Raw genomic sequence first — 20,343 nt, 5'->3', positions numbered from 1 at the left:
TACCTGGCAACCTTTGACTGCGTCGCTCCACTGACAGTTACAATATGAGGTTGAGAGGGAACCTGCAAGTAAGCATTTCGTTGGAAGATGTATACTATGTGTATCCTGTACATAGTTAAATAATGGTTAAATAAAAAATAAAAAAATAAAAATAAAAACAAGACTAATAATACTTGAAACTGAAACTTGGGTACAGTAACTGACCCAACTGGATAGGACTGGAGACCTCTCTGGTTCAGTTTAAGCTACGTCTCACTGAGGAGAAAATTATTTGAGAATAAAACAGTATTTTGTAAGATGGGAAGCAGACCACTGTTAAATATGATTTCACTTCGGTTTTACCTTGTGCTCATGAAGTAAGGAAATAGTGTAATTCAGCCAAACTTTCCCAGCATGTTGTGGTCTTTCTCACGCTAAGACAGCTAGTGAAATCTCTGGTGAACTCTCTTTGGTGGTTATCATTTATTTTCATATCACAACCACAATTTAACAGAAAATATACTACAAGCTTCTGCAAGCAGGGATGTCCTCCAGTCCTGGCGTCAGCTATTTATTTCAAGAAAATGAGACACTGCCCTCTAGTGCACAAAAGGTCAAGTCACACTGTTGTACTTGAGGACGGGAGCTGTGCGCCACTGACCAATCAACCAACCAACCAACCAACCAACTAATTAGCCAACAAAAAAACAAACAAGCCTACCAACCAATCAATTGATCAATCCATCACATCACATTGGATGGCTCCTTTTACATGATAAAGTGATTTAGAGTAGACCCAGAGCTTTAGCTATGCATTGTGCACTCCTCCATAGAATAAACTCACGTTTTTTTTCACCCATCCTCTCCTGCACCAGTCAGCTCTCACCACCGGGTGGCGGTCACAGACAGTTGTAATCCTTTTACAACGTCCCTGTAAAAAAAAAGGCGCATTTACCGACCGGTTCACTCCTTCATTATCGTGAAAGGTTTCACCACATAATATTCTTCGAGCCGGTGCTCTCCTCATCTTCTCGGCGTTCACAACTATGCGAGGACTGTAAGCGCGGACTTCAGTCGACATGGACAACCACCTGGAACACATCCAGTTTTGGTGTTTACTGGGACTTTTGCAATGTAAGGTTATATAGCCAAATCTACAGTGTATTAGTAGAATACATTTATAGTAGAGTTATAGTTAAGAGTTGCACCTGGCCTGCCTGAGCAATTGACTATCAGACTTGCTGTAGACACTTTTGTAAAAAGAAAATGTATAAATTAAAATGTGTTTGTTCATTTTTTGTTGTTGCAGTCGCACCGTTGACAGTGGGGTTCAGCTTCGACATTCGCTATCCCAGAACATTAAGTGTCTCGGACTCGGAGGCAACAGGGTCCCATTTCGGTTATCGTGTCTGTCAGTTTGGACCGGCGCAGGGAGGCAGCAGGCAAGTTACTAATCATTAAAGAGTCAAACCACTGGGTTCAGATCTCACAATTGGAAATTAATCATCATAATATCACTGTGGTTGTATGACACCAGGATAAGATTTAGGCTATTAAACAGTGCTCTGTTTAATATGTTACTCATTTATTTTGAGGAAAAGGTCATAACCTCTTATTGCCAGTAAGATAGAGGAGGAATTGATGGTGAAGACACTCTCCCACTGGTGGGAATGTTCATCAGAAAATGGTTTACACTTTCATGCTGCATATTTCTCTCATGACTAAGAACTAGACAAGTCTACCAAGGTAAAATGTGTTTTATATTGGATATTCAGTGGCTATTCGGTTCTCTCATCAATAGCTATTAAACCAAGACTATGGTCTTGGACTATGAAGATGGTGTATTCTGAATCAGGGGTGGATGGAGAACAATCCACACCTTTTTTTTGTGAAAAAAGACATAAGAATAGTTTTACGGCTTTCAATTTTCAATAGCTCTTACACAAAGCGTGCCATGACTATGATAATGATATATTCTGAACCCGGGTAGGATCGACAAAGATCCATGTTCATTTGATTTTTAAAGAAAAACATTTTACGGCTTTCAATTTTAAATTTAACTAGGCAAGTCAGATAGGAACACATTCTTATTTACAATGACAACCCACTGTTTCTAGGCTAACTGCCTTGTTCAGGGGAAGAATGACAGATTTTTACCTTGTCAGCTCAGGGATTCGATCTAGCAACCTTTTGGTTACTGGCCCAACGCTCTAACCACTAGGCTACCTTTTTTTGCAGTTTTACATTAGTGCCTTATTGCAAACAGGATGCATGTTTTGGAATATTTTGTATTCTGTACAGGCTTCCTTCTTTTCACTGTCATTTAGGTTAGTGTTGTGGAGTAACTACAATGTTGTTGATTCATCCTGTTTTCTCCTATCACAGCCGTTAAACTCTGTAAAACTCTGTTTTAAAGTCATCATTGGCCTCATGTTGAAATCATGTTGAAATCACTGAGCTGTTTCCTTCCTCTCCGGCAACTGAGTTAAGAAGGACGCCTGTATCTTTGTAGTGACTAGGTCCTATTGATACACCCTCCAAAGTGTAATGAATAACTTCACCATGCTCAAAGGGATATTCAATGTCTACTTTTTTTTACCCATCTATAAATAGATGCTCTTCTTTACAAGGCATTGGAAAACCTCCCTGCTTTTTGTTTGTTTAATCTGTGGTTGAAATTCCCTGCATAGTCATGGCACACTTTGTAAGAGCTATTGAAGATTGAAAGCCCCCATGGGGCAGAAGTCAGTGTGTTATTGTGATTCTGGATGGCCAGATTGCTAGCAAGAATGAGAAGAAACTGCCACGTGGGGAATTGTAAGTGGCTCGTTTCATCTCGTTCTTGATACCATGTCTTGTTTTCAGGTGTTTTGACTGATTTCATGTTAATGCTAATATGGCTAAAATTCTAGCTTACCAACAACTGTAAGGATGTATTTGACAGGAAACAAGTGCTCATTGTGCAAATATATTTATATTTTCAATAAACATTGGAGATGAAATATAGCTTACATGTTGTCAACAATCTAAGCCAACCCCGTCTGTTTTTCCCCATAGTTACGCACCTGTCGATTTTGTTGCTAAACAAGCAATAGACGAGAGAAAACCGAATATCCAATATAAAACAAAATTTTCATCGGCCTGTTTTCAGCCATTCACCTTTTAAAGGCATTGTCTCGGTGTTCGTGGAGAGCGCATTCACGGTAAACGCTGCATATGTGGCCTCAATCGGCAATTACCTTTAAATGTCAATCGCGTTATCTTCCGCGGTCTAGATTGAATATAGACCTAAAACGACAACAAACAGTATTTTATCAGTATTTCATCACTGTCCTCTAATGATTTGATCCAATGTAACTTTATTGATACCAGTTATGTCCGCTGATTGGCTAAATACCCAGGGTGTGAGGTGGTTGGATTTGTCAACAAAGCAGCATGACAGATATATGATGCCAAGTTTTCAAACTACCGGTCGATTCTTTGAGAAGATATATAAAGCGATCTGTGCATTTGAACAACAGCATAAAAACACATATTTCACTTTTGCATGTAAAAAAAAAACAAATGACAACTGCTACACATGCTGCCACTGTTTTGAACAGATTATGTTATACTACATAGATCGAGCAGCCAGAGAGAATGGACGTCAGTAGTTACCACAGCTACAAAGTCATAAAGCCTGCCTATTTCTAAAATGTATGTTCTTAAAATGTGAAGACCTCTTCTTTGTCTACACCCGTTCAGCATCGTTCACACCCTCTTAAGCTTTAGCCCCACCCATCTCGTTTCGCTCTCGGAGCTTTCAGAGCGCACACTTCACGCCAATGATTTGTTTACATCTGGATAACATCAAAATGGCTTAACCAGCTCTGCTGGCAACAATTTCATAAAAAAAATTGGCAGACGTGTACTGACACCGGCCATATTCAACGGGTGTTGTACAAACATCACGTAACGTTAGCTAACGAGCCAGCCAACGTTAGCTAGTTAAACAGCAATGAACACAGTACCAACAATGCCATAGTGCTAGGAGCTAACCAACTAGGTTCAATGTTAGCTAGCTAACATTAGGCTCTAACTAGAAAAGCAAACGGCTCTTGGATACGAATAATAATGTCAGCTAGGGAGCCAGCCAGCTAGCTAGCTAACAGTACACTTTAGCTTGAAATGAAACCATTTTTTCAAAATTAGAAACGTGTAATATGTGAAAATGTAGCTAGCCAACGCTATACTATCTTACCTGTATACATCGTGCATGATGGAGGCGTCTCCCTGTCATGAAGACCATGCCACGGTTGCCCTTAGTTTGAAGATGTAATCCGGAGACAAGTGTTTCCTCCATCTCTTTAGCTATCATACTCTAATTCCACTGATTTCAAAACGTAATCCTATAGAAAGTGGAGAGCAACACTTATGCAGCTCCACTACACAATACATTATTAAAAAAGCAGCGTTCAACAGGATTACCAACACAGACTGACCACAGAAGCCTTCTATATAGCAGACCAATCCGAACTCCTCTCTCGGCATGTCCAGCCCACTCATTATCTCAGCCAATCATGGCTAGTGGGAAGGTTGCTGACTTTTTCTGTGGCTTAACCAAAAATGCTCAAAATTGTACAATTTTATTCATATTTCCAGATGGCATACAAGTTTGTTATTAAGGCACATGAAAGTTCACATTTTCGAGAAGGCATTTCTGCCAAAAAACGCATTTTGATTAAAAAAAAATGTTTAAGTTCAATCGGCTCTCCTGTGAAGTCGTGACTTGCGACATACGCCTAGTTTCCTGAATCGGGTCACAAATGTGATTGATTTTCAACCTAACCCTGATATTAACAAAACTGCTAATCTTACGCCTAACCCTAACCTTAAATTCAGACCAAAATGTACATTTTTGTTTTCAGCAATTTGTACAATATAGCCAATCTTGACTTTGTGGCTGTGGTAGCTAGTGGAAACCAGGGAGATCAAAACAAACATGCTGATGCAATAAGTGAAAACACATTATCTAACTGAGGATAGATAGCTATCATAGTGTCACAAGACTTTCATTTTGAAATAACTTCATATTTCCCAGTTACACAGATATTGGTTTCGAAAGACTTTGAAATTGGAAGCTAACTAACTAGCAAGCTACCAGTGAGCCATAGCTAGCTAGCTGCTTATCAAAGGTTGACAACTTTAGTTTGCCCAGAAAATCGGCCAAACAATTTCTCAATGTTTCTCAAAATTACTGTAGCCGGTTAATTAATTTCATCATGCTTTGTGATACACCTGGATTCATGCTGTTTTAGTCCACACAACATGTCGCCCTGTCGCCTACAGTAGAACCTGACTAACAAAATGGGGGGGAAACAAAATTGGCCATGCTTTTTTGTCCTACCAGATACACGATGAGAAGGTTCTAGCTAGTGTATTGCTCAGCAGACCCAGAAGTTCTGACTCAACAGACGCACATTTACTTTGTGCTGTTAAAATGTAACGCTCCAAAATCCTACAATCCAAGCAATGTTAGCACGGTCTATTAGCCCACGGAAGCAGAGCCGCTACTGCTAGCAGTCACTGAACAATATATTTTTAAAACAGGAAATGTTACACACAACACACTTCCATGAGCATTTAAAACATAACCAATTAACCTCTCCTCTATTCTCTCCATCCCTTCTCTCTGTCTTTCTCCTCTATTCTCTCCATCCCCTCTTCTCTCTGTAGTGTGTTGGTCACAGCTCCTTTTCAAGACAGTGGGACAGGAGTGGTTTACAGATGTTCTTATGACAGTGGCACTTGTAAAGCTCTACCTGTACAAGGTAAGATGCATGCTCACTATAACCCGTTTGTGTGGACCCCAAGAATCAGTTCTCTCTCTCTCTCTCTCTCTATAAAGTTCTGCTGTTGTGTTATGTTCCGTTATAGTAATTCTCAAGTCCTCTATGCGTTTCCTCTTTTCACACAACAATTGCTTCACTCACATCTTGTGGGAGTGTGTGTTGTCATTTTGTCTCATGCATGATTAGTGGGAATGTTTCACTTACCTCATGTGCTTATGTCAAGCTGAGGTTCAGATTTTAGTAGGCTTGTATTGACAAATTGGTGCAAAATTATTTTTGATACAAGATTTTTTTTAATGTTTGTATAATTGTATGTTAAATCCATCTATATTCACTTATTTTGTTTTATTTTAGTGGAGCCGGGAGTTTCATTAGGCTTGTCACTAGCTTGTAATGCTGACAGAGCTATGGTGAGTTGCTCATCCTTGACTCTAAGTCGGAGTACTATTTCATTTCTGACCTTTTTGAATTTGGGCTTGAAAACAGGCCCTTTCAATTTCCCTTCCCCTCTGCAATTATAATCAGGAACTAGCTGCTCTTCACAAACACCCTGTGCTACGTGCTTACCCTCTTGTGCCATTTACAGTAAATACATTCTGACCCACAGTATGACCTGACTCAGATACATTGTGAGCTATGACCTATGACCTGACACATGAACTGAGTAATGCTAATTCACTCACTTGATTCGCCACGTGGTTGCTTCCACCGATCTCTATGTATTCTTTGTTTGGGCTCAGCCATTCCTGAGATGGCATTGTTGTCAAGTCTCCTCTCTCTCCATTTCTCTGAGCTAGGTGTGTGGACCACGTCGGATCCATGGCTGTGATACTCTAAACTACCTCCAAGGACTTTGTGTTGAGCTGGGGCCACAGCTTACGGTCTCACAAACACTGAAGCCTGCCTTTCAAGGTTATACTATTAAATGATCAATGTCTACTTCAGGTTTTGTGATAATAACTGTAACTGACTTCAAAAACGAACATGTTTGCATTACACGGGACGAGAGGATTCTTTCTGTGAAGGTGCTATACAAATCCAACCTATCGACCAACCAATCAATCAATCTGTTCTGTGTTGCAGAGTGCCGTGAGTTTGGCTTGGATGCAGTGATTCTGTTTGACGGATCTCAGAGTATCACAACCAGAGACTTTGTCACCATGATCGACTTCATCAAAAACATTATTCGGATGTTCACTGCACCCCGTGCACAGGTGAGTGTATGGGCCTTCTCTGTGCCCATCTCTGTCCGTTCTGTCACGCAGAACTACTGATTATACCACCCTCTTTCTTATTGGTATCTATTGACTCTGTCCACACTAGTATGGCCATTTATAGTAGAATGCATGCCCAATACACTAGCTTTGTTCTAAATAGTATGCTAGTATGGACTCTTTGGGCATTGGTCGCAATGGGAACCATAATTGTGTGTCCACTCCTCCCAGGTGGCAGTTGCTCAGTATTCGACAGACACCAGTGCTGTCTTCCACTTTGAGGACTTTGTGTCTGACCCTAACCCTGACACTCTGATGCAATCCGTGGACCATTTCCAGGAGGCGACATACACCCCATCAGCCATCCGCTACGTTCTGTGAGTTACATACACCCCATCAGCCATCTGCTACGTTCTGTGAGTTACATACACCCCATCAGCCATCCGCTACGTTCTGTGAGTCAGCGGTTGATCACTTTGGTAAATGCAGAGGTGTTAGTGGAAAAAAATGGCTCATATGAACGATTAATAAAACTGTAGTATCCCATTTGTATTTATTTATCCTTAATTTAACTAGGCAAGTCAATTAAGAACACATTCTTATTTACAGTAACGTCCTACCAAAAGAGGGAGCAGTCGTTGGTAAAGCCAATCAATAATCAATCCGGTTTATTACAAGTTGCAACATGGAGACACTACCAGCACAAAAGCAGAGTAACGTCTAACTGGCCTCTTTGAGACAGACCTTTTATATTTGTGCTGCTCACGATTGCCAGGAGAGTCACTAATTGAATCAGTCTACTCTAAAGTACTCTAAAAGTCCCCGTCTCACTCCCCTCCCTCCTCTACACTGTTTCTACTCTGTCTTGCACTGTCCCCGTCCTCAGAGAAGAGATGATGACAGAAGAACGGGGGATGAGGAAACATTCCAGGAAGCTGTTGGTTGTGATAACAGACGGCAAATCTAACGACCCCAAAGAGACCTTTAACTCTGTCATACCATTGGCCGAGATGAAGTCCGTCATCAGATTTGCTATTGGGGTGATTTCATTCATCTTTTACTTGTGAGTTGCATACAAAATGTCACCCTATTCCCTATATAGTGCACTACTTTTGACTAGAGCCCATAGGGTCAAAAGTAGTGCACTGTGTAGCGAATACGGTGCCATTTCGGACGAAGCCGTGGTGTTCCTCTGATCTCTCTTTATTCTAGGATTTGGCTCTGGCACTTCTGGTAAGATGATATGGCTGTTAAGTGTTAGATTGGTCTCAATGTTAAGTGCCATCTTTCTCTTTTTTGCTCTCTCTCCCCTCCCCCTCTTTCTCTCCCTCCCCCCTCCCAGGTTGGGAAGCAATTCTCTCGACAAGAGCTTGAGCAGATTGCGTCTTTCCCAAACTTTGTATTTGAGACAAACAGTTTTGATGCTCTGAAATCCATTCAGAATGAGCTTAGGGAGAAGATCTTTGCAATTGAAGGTACAAAAGGATTTGAGTTTAAAAAAACGCAACCTATCCATTGAAATGATAACGACAGTATTTACCATATCTTCATTTAAACATTGGATAAGGAATGTGTACCTTTTACATAGACACCTAATTTGGAAGTTTGTGTAATTATGTGAATTCTAACAGTGGAAATGGAACAGAAGATAATCACAATTTGAAAATGCTTTGTGTCTAGGAAACTGGTGTATTGGTTTGTTGATTATTCTCTTTGTTTCGCATGTTCAGGAAGTAACTCGACCAACTCCAGTTCTTTTGAACAGGAACTGTCCCAGGGAGGCTTTAGTACCACTCTCTCTGGGGTTAGTGACTGCTCTCTGTCGAAAGTGTCTACTGAAGGCCACTATTATTGTTATTGATTATTACAGAATATCCTTTCAATGTTAAATATCATGTTTAACCAATGTAATGCTTCCCATTTCAGCAGGGTCTGGAGAGTTCTTGCTTAAAAGAGCATTTGTACTTACTTCCATGAAATATTTATATCACTTTACATCATATTACAGTATAAAAAGTATGCTCAAGTAAAGTAACACATTAAGTTATTTTCTCTCTTCTGTGAAGGGTGTGTCTCTGTTTGGGGCAGTAGGGTCATACGCATGGTCTGGGGGCATTGTGGAGGCAGCCAGAGGAGTGAATGCCACGTTCATCAATGCCTCTGCGCTTGAGACAGACATGCAGAACTCCTATCTAGGTGAGAATGAAGGACTATGGGAAATACACTACTCAAGCTTTTACAAAAGACATCACCAATTACAGTATACCAATATCACCAATTATAAAGTCTAAATAATACCGGCACTTAGACAACAGATTTCAACAGATGTCAGATTTGAAAAGGCTTTACGGTGAAAGCAAGCCATGCGATTATCTGAGGACCCCATCAAACAAACACAAGACAATCATTTTAACCCACCAGGCGTGACACAAAACTCAGAAATAACGATATAATTCATGCCTTACATTTGAAGAGCTTCTTCTGTTGACACTCCAATATGTCCCATAAACATCACAAATGGTCCTTTTGTTCGATTAATTCCGTCGTTCTCCAAAATGTCCATTTATTTGGCGCGTTTGATTCAGAAAAACACCAGTTCCAACCTTCCCATGACTACAAAATATCTAATGAGTTACCTGTAAACTTTGTCCAAACATTTCAAACAACTTTCCTAATCCAACTTTAGGTATTTTAAAACGTAAATAATCGATAAAATTTAAGACGGGATAAACTGCGTTCAATAGCGGATAAAATCATAGTGGAGCGAGCTTCAGGTCACGCGCCCCAAACAAAATAATAAAATCAAATGTATTTTAATAGCCCTTCTTACATCAGCTGATATATCAAATTGCTGTACAGAAACCCAGCCTAAAACCCCAAACAATGCAGGTGTAGAAGCACGGTGGCTAGGAAAAACTCCCTAGAAAGGCCAAAACCTAGGAAGAAACCTAGAGAGGAAGCAGGCTATGAGGGTTGGCCAGTCCTCTTCTGGCTGTACCGGATGGAGATTATAACAGAACATGGCCAAGATGTTCAAATGTTCATAAATGACCAGCATGGTCAAATAATAATAATCACAGTAGTTGTCGAGGGTGCAACAGGTCAGCACCTCAGGAGTAAATATCAGTTGGCTTTTCATAGCCAATCATTGAGAGTATCTCTACCGCTCCTGCTGTCTCTAGAGAGTTGAAAACAGCAAGTCTGGGACAGGTAGCACGTCCGGTGAACAGGTCAGGGTTCCATAGACCCTATCCCCTCCTCTCTTCTCCAGACCATTTCCGGAGACCTTCTCCCTTACCTCACCTCGCTCATCAACTCATCCTTGACCGCTGGCTACGTCCCTTCCGTCTTCAAGAGAGCGAGAGTTGCACCCCTTCTGAAAAAACCTACACTCGATCCCTCCGATGTCAACAACTACAGACCAGTATCCCTTCTTTCTTTTCTCTCCAAAACTCTTGAACGTGCCGTCCTTGGCCAGCTCTCCTGCTATCTCTCTCAGAATGACCTTCTTGATCCAAATCAGTCAGGTTTCAAGACTAGTCATTCAACTGAGACTGCTCTTCTCTGTGTCACGGAGGTGCTCCGCACTGCTAAAGCTAACTCTCTCTCCTCTGCTCTCATCCTTCTAGACCTATCGGCTGCCTTTGATACTGTGAACCATCAGATCCTCCTCTCCACCCTCTCTGAGCTGGGCATCTCCGGCGCGGCCCACGCTTGGATTGCGTCCTACCTGACAGGTCGCTCCTACCAGGTGGCGTGGCGAGAATCTGTCTCCGCACCACGTGCTCTCTCCACTGGTGTCCCCCAGGGCTCTGTTCTAGGCCCTCTCCTATTCTCGCTATACACCAAGTCACTTGGCTCTGTCATATCCTCACATGGTCTCTCCTATCATTGCTATGCAGACGACACACAATTAATCTTCTCCTTTCCCCCCTCTGATAACCAGGTGGTGAATCGCATCTCTGCATGTCTGGCAGACATATCAGTGTGGATGACGGATCACCACCTCAAGCTGAACCTCGGCAAGACGGAGCTGCTCTTCCTCCCGGGGAAGAACTGCCCGTTCCATGATCTCGCCATCACGGTTGACAAATCCATTGTGTCCTCCTCCCAGAGTGCTAAGAACCTTGGCGTGATCCTGGACAACACCCTGTCGTTCTCAACTAACATCAAGGCGGTGACCCGTTCCTGTAGGTTCATGCTCTACAACATTCGCAGAGTACGACCCTGCCTCACGCAGGAAGCGGCGCAGGTCCTAATCCAGGCACTTGTCATCTCCCGTCTGGATTACTGCAACTCGCTGTTGGCTGGGCTCCCTGCCTGTGCCATTAAACCCCTACAACTCATCCAGAACGCCGCAGCCCGTCTGGTGTTCAACTTTCCCAAGTTCTCTCACGTCACCCCGCTCCTCCGCTCTCTCCACTGGCTTCCAGTTGAAGCTCGCATCCGCTACAAGACCATGGTGCTTGCCTACGGAGCTGTGAGGGGAACGGCACCTCCGTACCTTCAGGCTCTGATCAGGCCCTACACCCAAACAAGGGCACTGCGTTCATCCACCTCTGGCCTGCTCGCCTCCCTACCTCTGAGGAAGTACAGTTCCCGCTCAGCCCAGTCAAAACTGTTCGCTGCTCTGGCACCCCAATGGTGGAACAAACTCCCTCACGACGCCAGGTCAGCGGAGTCAATCACCACCTTCCGGAGACACCTGAAACCCCACCTCTTTAAGGAATACCTAGGATAGGATAAAGTAATCCTTCTAACCCCCCCCCCCCCTAAAAGATTTAGATGCACTATTGTAAAGTGGTTGTTCCACTGGATATCATAAGGTGAATGCACCAATTTGTAAGTCGCTCTGGATAAGAGCGTCTGCTAAATGACTTAAATGTAATGTAAATGTATAGCCGCAGGCAGAACAGTTGAAACTGGAGCAGCAGCACGGCCAGGTGGACTGGGGACAGCAAGGAGTCATCATGCAAGGTAGTCCTGAGGCATGGTCCTAGGGCTCAGGTTCGCCGAGAGAGAGAAAGAAAGAAAGAAAGAGAGAAAATTAGCGATACTTAAATTCACACAGGACACCGGATAAGACAGGAGAAATACTCCAGATATAACAGACTGACCCTAGCCCCCTGACACAAACTACTGCAGCATAAATACTGGAGGCTGAGACAGGAGGGGAAAGGAGACACTGTGGCCCCATCCGATGATACCCCCAGACAGGGCCAAACAGGCAGGATATAATCCCACCCACTTTGCCAAAGCACAGCCCCTACACCACTAGAGGGATATCTTCAACCACCAACTTACCATCCTGAGACAAGGCCGAGTATAGCCCACAAAGATCTCAGACAGGAAGACCACGTCAGCGACTCAACCCACTCAAGTGATGCACAGTGACATATAAGCCAGTGACTCAGCCCCTGTAGTGGGGTTAGAGGCAGAGAATCCCAGTGGAGAGAGGGGAACCAGCCAGGCAGAGACAGCAAGGGCAGTTCGTTGCTGCAGAGCCTTTCCGTTCACCTTCACACTCCTGGGCCAGACTACACTCAATCATATGACCTACTGAAGAGATGAGTCTTCAGTAAAGACTTAAAGGTTGAGACCGAGTCTGCGTCTCTCACATGGGTAGGCAGACCATTCCATAAAAATGGAGCTCTATAGGAGAAAGCCCTGCCTCCAGCTGTTTGCTTAGAAATTCTAGGGACAATTAGGAGGCCTGCGTCTTGTGACCGTAGCGTACGTGTAGGTATGTACGGCAGGACCAAATCGGAAAGATAGGTAGGTGCAAGCCCATGTAATTCTTTGTAGGTTAGCAGTAAAACCTTGAAATCAGCCCTTGCCTTAACAGAAAGCAAGTGTAGGGAGGCTAGCACTGGAGTAATATGATCAAATTTTGGGGTTCTAGTCAGGATTCTAGCAGCCGTATTTAGCACTAACTGAAGTTTATTTAGTGCTTTATCCGGTTAGCCGGAAAGTAGAGCATTGCAGTAGTCTAACCTAGAAGTAACAAAAGCATGGATTCATTTTTCTGCATAATTTTTGGACAGAAAGTTTCTGATTTTTGCAATGTTATGTAGATGGAAAAAAGCTGTCCTTGAAACAGTCTTGATATGTTTGTCAAAAGAGAGATCAGGGTCCAGAGTAATGCAGAGGTCAACCATCAAGTTGAATTGTCAGATTCAACAGAAGATCTCTTTGTTTCTTGGGACCTAGAACAAGCATCTCTGGTTTGTCCGAGTTTAACCTCTACTTCCTCACAAACCCGGATCCGGGAGCACCCCCATCAGTAAAAAAAGTTGACTAGCATAGCCTAGCATAGCGTCACAAGTAAATAGTAGCATCTAAATATCATTAACTTAACTTCTTGTCAATATAGGGGGTGCTGTTTCGCATTAGCATAATTTGCTCTACAGATTAAACTGCCTAGTACTCAATTCTTGCTCGTACAATATGCATATTATTATTATTATTGGATAGAAAACACTCTCTAGTTTCTATAGCCGTTGGAATTTTGTCTCTGAGTGAAACAGAACTCCTTCTACAGCACTTTTCATGACGGGGAGTCAGATTTCAGACATCTTGGCCCCTGATCCCAGGTCGGTTTAAAGGTCCCTGTAAATGCTATGGAGAAACAGACACTTCTTACGTCTTCCCCTGGATGTCAGTACGTGGTGACGCTTTGAATGGAGTCGATTGCGGAATCAGGGCCTCTATAAATCACCAAATACCGGAAGTAACTTCCTTTTGCTGCCTGCGCATGACGCACGAAGGACGTCGGACTCGCCTCCTTCCAACCTGTTGTTTAGCCAGTAATATTTCTCCGGTCATGTTTTTACTCGTTATAGGTGTTAACAGCATCATAAGGTAGTTAATTTGAACCGTTTTATAGCAATTTATATCCGTTTAGTGCGATTTTGAGGCATTGCTTTGTGGTGCACTTTGAAGCGCCTGGCACGTTTCGGGGTCCCGGTCGAACGTTAGTGGGCATTTCGACAGACAAGAGGACATTTTTCGACCAAAAGAAGATTAGACCCAAGAAAGGATTCATTGCCCAAGATTCTGATGGAAGAACAGCTCATAGTAAGAACAATTTATGATGATAAATCGTGTTTCTGTCGAAAAATGTTAAACGCTTATGCCGCCATTTTGTTAGGTGTAGCTTCGCTTGGCGCAACCTGTATTGAAAAGTAAGGATAATTTAAAAAATGTAATTCAGCGATTGTATTAAGAATTAAATTGTCTATAATTCGCTGTCCACCCTGTATTTTTTAGTCAAGTTTATGAGTATTTATGTATAAGACTAGATCACTGTCTAATATGGCGCACAACATTTTCTGACCAACTGGGCTACTTTTCTCATTGTCTAACCATGATTTTGGTGGCTAAATATGCACATTTTCGAACAAACTATATATGTATGTTGTAATATGATGTTACAGGATTGTCATCTGAAGAATTCTGAGAAGGTTAGTGAAAAAATTAATACATTTTGGTGGTGATAATGCTGTCGCTCTTTTTGCCGTGAATCAATGCTGGGGTAATGTTTGCACATGTGCTATGGTAATATAACGATTTATTGTGTTTTCGCTGTAAGACACTTAGAAAATCTGAAATATTGTCTGGATTCACAGGATCTGTGTCTTTCAATTAGTGTACGCTGTGTATTTTTACGAAATGTTTTATGATTAGTAATTAGGTAATACACGTTGCTCTGTATTTTTTCTAGTCGAGTTGTGATGGTGGGTGCAATTGTAAACTATGATTTATACCTGAAATATGCACATTTTTCTAACAAAACCTATCCTATACCATAAATATGTTATTAGACTGTCATCTGATGAGGTTTTTTCTTGGTTAGTGGCTATCAATATCTTTATTTGGCCAAATGGATGATAGCTACTGGTGTTGAGAAAAAATGGTGTACAAAGAAAAATGGTGTCTTTTGCTAACGTGGTTAGCTAATAGATTTACATATTTTGTCTTCCCTGTAAAACATTTTAAAAATCTGAAATGGTGGCTTTATTCACAAGATCTGTATCTTTCATTAGGTGTCTTGGACTTGTGATTTAATGATATTTAGATGCTACTATTTAATTGTGACGCTATGCTAGCGATGCTACTCAGTGTGGGGGGGGTGGGGGGTGCTCCTGGACCCGGGGTAGAGAGGCGTGAAAGGGTAAATCACAAGTCCAAGACACCAGATGAAAGATACACATCTTGTGAATCCAGCCATCATTTCTGATTTTTAAAATGTTTTACAGGGAAGACACAATATGTAAATCTATTAGCTAACCACGTTAGCAAAAGACACCACTTTTTTTACTCCACCATTTTTTTCCTGCATAGGTAGCTATCACAAATTTGACCAAATAAAGATATAAATAGCCACTAACCAAGAAACACTTTCATCAGATGACAGTCTGATAACATATGCTATACAATAAATATGTTTTGTTAGAAAAATGTGCATATTTCAGGTATAAATCATAGTTTACCATTGCAGCCACCATCACAACTCTCCCCAAAGCAACTAGAATAACTACAGAGACCATCGTGTATTACCTAATTACTCATTATAAAACATTTCTTAAAAATACACAGCGTACAGCAAATGAAAGACACAGATCTTGTGAATCCAGCCAATATTTCAGATTTTCTAAGTGTTTTACAGCGAAAACACAATATAGCGTTATATTAGATTACCACAATAGCAAACATCACAACAGCATTGATTCAAGACAAAAATAGCAATAACGTATAAACCACCAAAATATATTAATTTTTTAACTAACCTTCTCAGAATTCTTCAGATGACAGTCCTATAACATCATATTACACAATGCATATAGTTTGTTCGAAAATGTGCATATTTAGCGGCACAAATCGTGGTTATACAATGAGAAAAGTAGCAAAGCTGCCCAGAAAATGTCGGGAGAAATCTTTGGAGAGGCACCTATTCTAATCAGTAACTAATCCAAAACTTGACAAAAAAATACAGGTTGGACAGCTAATGAAAGACAAATTAGTTCTTAATGCAATCGCTGTGTTACATTTTTAAAATTAACGTTATTTAACATACAGCGTGCGTTAAAGCGAGGCTGCACTGCAATTAATGGCGGCTTATGCATTTGACATTTTTCAACAGAACAACGAATTATCAGCATAAATAGTTCTTACTTTTTGATGAACTCCCATCAGAATCTTGGGAAAGGTGTCCTTTGTCCAAAAGAATCGTTGCTCGGTTGTAGAACGTCCTCTTCAACGTTGCAATTAGCAGTAAACATTAGCATGTGAGAGAGAGATACCCAACTCCCTAGAACGCCATGAAAATAAATACCCGAAAATCGCAATATACTGACATAAACTGATATAATTCGGTTTAAAATAACAACAGTATGATGTCTTTAAAGCCTATATCAAATAAAAACACAGCCGGAAATTTCTAAGAGCTATAACCGAAGGTTCTAGTACAATATGCCAAGGTCCTCAGTGCGTCAGAGCGAAGAGGGAAAAGACCAGACACGTCCTTGCCAAGCGATTTATAAGCTTTCAGATCTACGTAGAGACTCCATTTCAAGTCTCCCTATTCGCTAACATCCAGGGGAAGGCGTATGCAGTGCATCTCAACCAATAGAAGACAGGCAGATTTATAAACAGATCTCAGAGCAGCTTGCAAAATTTGGCATTCTCACATCCACATAGGAAAATTGCTCTAAGTCCAGTTCTGTTTCACTCACAGATATAATTCAAACGGTTTTAGAAACTAGAGAGTGGTTTCTATCCAATAGTAATAATAATATGCATATTGTACGAGCAAGAATTGAGTACGAGGCAGTTTAATTTGGGAACGTCATTATTACAAAGTGCTAACAGCACCCCCTATTGACAAGAAGTTTTAAAGGTAGAAAGTTTGCAGCCAACCACTTCCTTATGTCTGAAACACAGGCTTCTAGGGAGGGCAATTTTGGGGCTTCACAATGTTTCATGGAAATGTACAGCTGTGTGTCATCCGCATAGCAGTGACAGTTAACATTATGTTTTCGAATGACATCCCCAAGAGGTAAAATATATAGTGAAAACAATACTGGTCCTAAAACGGAACCTTGAGGAACACCGAAATGTACAGTTGATTTGTCAGAGGACAAACCATTCAGAGACAAATCGATATCTTTCGGACAGATAAGATCTAAACCAGACCAGAACTTGTCCGTGTAGACCAATTTGTGATTCCAATCTATCCAAAAGAATGGTGATCGATGGTATCAAAAGCAGCACTAAGGTCTAGGAGCACGAGGACAGATGCAGAGCCTCGGTCTGACGCCATTAAAAGGTCAATTACCACCTTCACAAGTGCAGTCTCAGTGCTATGATGGGGTCTAAAACGAGACTGAAGCATTTCGTATACATTGTTTGTCTTCAGGAAGGCAGTGAGTTGCTGCACAACAGCTTTTTCTAAAATTTTAGAGAGGAATGGAAGATTCGATATAGGCCGATTAGTTTTTTATATTTTCTGGGTCAAGGTTTGGTTTTTTCAAGAGAGGCTTTATTACTGCCACTTTTAGTGAGTTTGGTACACATCCGGTGGATAGAGAGCCATTTATTATGTTCAACATAGGAGGGACAAGCACATGAAGCAGCTCTTTAAGTAGTTTAGTTGGAATAGGGTCCAGTATGCAGCTTGAAGGTTTAGAGGCCATGATTATTTTCATCCTTGTGTCAAGAGATATAGTACTAAAACACTTGAGTGTCTCTCTTGATCCTAGGTCCTGGCAGAGTTGTGCAACTCAGGACAACTGAGCTTTGGAGGAATACGCAGATTTAAAGAGGAGTCCGTAATTTGCTTTCTAATGATCATGATCTTTTCCTCAAAGAAGTTCATGAATTTATTACTGCTGAAGTGAAAGCCATACTCTCTTGGGGAATGCTGCTTTTTAGTTAGCTTTGCGACAGTATCAAAAATAAAGTTGGAAAGTTGGAAAAATAGGATGATCAAGCAGCAGTGAAGGCTCTTCGATACTATACGGTACTGTCTTTCCAAGCTAATCAGAAGACTTACAGTTTGGTGTGGCGCCATTTCCGTTCCAATTTTCTGGAAGCTTGCTTCAGAGCTCGGGTATTTTCTGTATACCAGGGAGCTAGTTTCTTATGACAAATGTTTTTAGGGGTGCAACTGCATCTAGGGTATTTTATGCCAGCAGCATACCACCCTGCATACCACTGCTGGCTTGCTTCTGAAGCTAAGCAGGGTTGGTCCTGGTCAGTCCCTGGATGGGAGACCAGATGCTGCTGGAAGTGGTGTTGGAGGGCCAGTAGGAGGCACTCTTTCCTCTGGTCTAAAAAATATCCCAATGCCCCAGGGCAGTGATTGGGGACACTGCACTGTGTAGGGTGCCGTCTTTCGGATGAACGGGTGTCCTGACTCTCTGAGGTCATTAAAGATCCCATGGCACTTATCGTAAGAGTAGGGGTGTTAACCCCGGTGTCCTGGCTAAATTCCCAATCTGACCCTCAAACCATCATGGTCACCTAATAATCCCCAGTTTACAATTGGCTCATTCATCCCCCTCCTCTCCCCTGTAACTATTCCCCAGGTCGTTGCTGCAAATGAGAACGTGTTCTCAGTCAACTTACCTGGTAAAATAACGGTAAATAAATAAATAAATAAAATATTGCGCAAGGTTAAATTGAGTTCCTCAGTTAGATGGTTAACTGATTTTTGTCCTCTGACGTCCTTGGGTAGGCAGAGAGAGTCGAAGGGCATCAAGGAATCGTTGGGTTGTCTGAGAATTTATAGCACGACTTTTGATGCTCCTTGGTTGGGGTCTGAGCAGATTATTTGTAGTGATTGCAAACGTAATAAAATGGTAGTCCGATAGTCCAGTGTTATGAGGAGAAACATTAAGATCCACAACATTTATTCCATGGGACAAAACTAGATCCAGAGTATGACTGTGGTAGTAAGTAGGTCCAGAGACATGTTGGACAAAACCCACTGAGTCGATGATGGCTCTGAAAGCCTTTTGGAGTGGGTCTGTGGATTTTTCCATATTAAAGTCACCAAAAATGTGAATGTTATCTGCTATGACTACAAGGTCTGATAGGAATTCAGGGAACTCAGTGAGGAACGCTGTATATGGCCCAGGAGGCCTGTAAACAGTAGCTATAAAAAGGGATTAAGTAGGCTGCATAGATTTCATGACTAGAAGCTCAAAAGACGATTTTTATTTTTATTTTTTATTTTTGTAAATTGAAATTTGCTATCGTAAATGTTAGCAACACGTCCGCCTTTGCGGGATGCACGGGGGATATGGTCACTAGTGTACCCAGGAGGTGAGGCCTCATTTAACACAGTCAATTCATCAGGCTTAAACCATGTTTCAGTCAGGCCAATCACATCAAGATTATGATCAGTGATTAGTTCATTTACTATAACTGCCTTTGAATTGAGGGATCTAACATTAAGTAGCCCTATTTTGAGATGTGAGGTATCACGATCTCTTTCAATAATTGCAGGAATGGAGGAGGTCTTTATTCTAGTGAGATTGCAAAGGCGAACACCGCCATGTTTAGTTTTGTCCAACCTAGGTCGAGGCACAGACACGGTCTCAATGGGGATAGCTGAGCTGACTACACTGACTGTGCTAGTGGCAGACTCCACTAAGCTGGCAGGTTGGCTAACAGCCTGCTGCCTGGCCTGCACCCTATTTCATTGTGGAGCTAGGGGAGTTAGAGCCCTGTCTATGTTCGTAGATAAGATGAGAGCAACCCTCCAGCTAGGATGGAGTCCGTCACTCCTCAACAGGCCAGGCTTGATCCTGTTTGTGGGTGAGTCTCAGAAAGAGGGCCAATTATCTACAAATTCTATTTTTTGGGAGTGGCAGAAAACAGTTTTCAACCAGCGATTGAGTTGTGAAACTGCTGTAGAGCTCATCACTCCCCTTAACTGGGAGGGGGCCAGAGACAATTACTCGATGCCGACACATCTTTCTAGCTTATTTACACGCTGAAGCTATGTTGCGCTTGGTGACCTCTGACTGTTTCATCCTAACATCGTTGGTGCCGACGTGGATAACAATATCTCTATACTCTCTACACTCGCCAGTTTTAGCTTTAGCCAGCACCATCTTCAGATTAGCCTTAATGTCGGTAGCCCTGCCCCCTGGTAAACAGTCTATGATCGCTGGATGATTTGTTTTAAGTCTAATACTGCGGGTAATGGAGTCGCCAATGAATAGGGTTTTCAATTTGTCAGAGCTAAGTGGGAGCCTTCGGCGTCTCAGACCCCGTAACGGGAGGAGTAGAGACCAGAGATGGCTCGGCCT

General features: G+C 41.9%; 1 protein-coding gene across 2 annotated transcripts in view; it reads left to right on the top strand.

The window, feature by feature from the left end:
• Positions 1-924: 924 nt before the first annotated feature.
• The window catches only part of LOC129868773 (integrin alpha-X-like), a 52,802-nt gene continuing 33,383 nt past the window's right edge, over positions 925-20,343 (top strand). The window contains exons 1-11 of one of the 2 annotated variants that reach the window (XM_055942993.1): positions 925-1,113; positions 1,289-1,421; positions 5,695-5,789; positions 6,165-6,220; positions 6,608-6,722; positions 6,894-7,024; positions 7,256-7,401; positions 7,911-8,064; positions 8,367-8,499; positions 8,755-8,828; positions 9,091-9,220. In XM_055942993.1, the coding sequence (XP_055798968.1) occupies positions 1,059-1,113; positions 1,289-1,421; positions 5,695-5,789; positions 6,165-6,220; positions 6,608-6,722; positions 6,894-7,024; positions 7,256-7,401; positions 7,911-8,064; positions 8,367-8,499; positions 8,755-8,828; positions 9,091-9,220 (1,222 nt within the window). In that variant the 5' untranslated portion in view covers positions 925-1,058. Of the gene's footprint in view, positions 1,114-1,288; positions 1,422-5,694; positions 5,790-6,164; positions 6,221-6,607; positions 6,723-6,893; positions 7,025-7,255; positions 7,402-7,910; positions 8,065-8,366; positions 8,500-8,754; positions 8,829-9,090; positions 9,221-20,343 lie in introns of those variants that run through there. The other variant, XM_055942994.1, reaches the window with a different exon arrangement.

Source organism: Salvelinus fontinalis, chromosome 13, assembly GCF_029448725.1.
Source record: "Salvelinus fontinalis isolate EN_2023a chromosome 13, ASM2944872v1, whole genome shotgun sequence".
Classification (NCBI taxonomy): Eukaryota; Metazoa; Chordata; class Actinopteri; order Salmoniformes; family Salmonidae; genus Salvelinus; species Salvelinus fontinalis.
The sequence above is the reverse complement of the archived record's forward strand: the minus strand, read 5'-3'. Positions and strand labels throughout refer to the sequence as shown.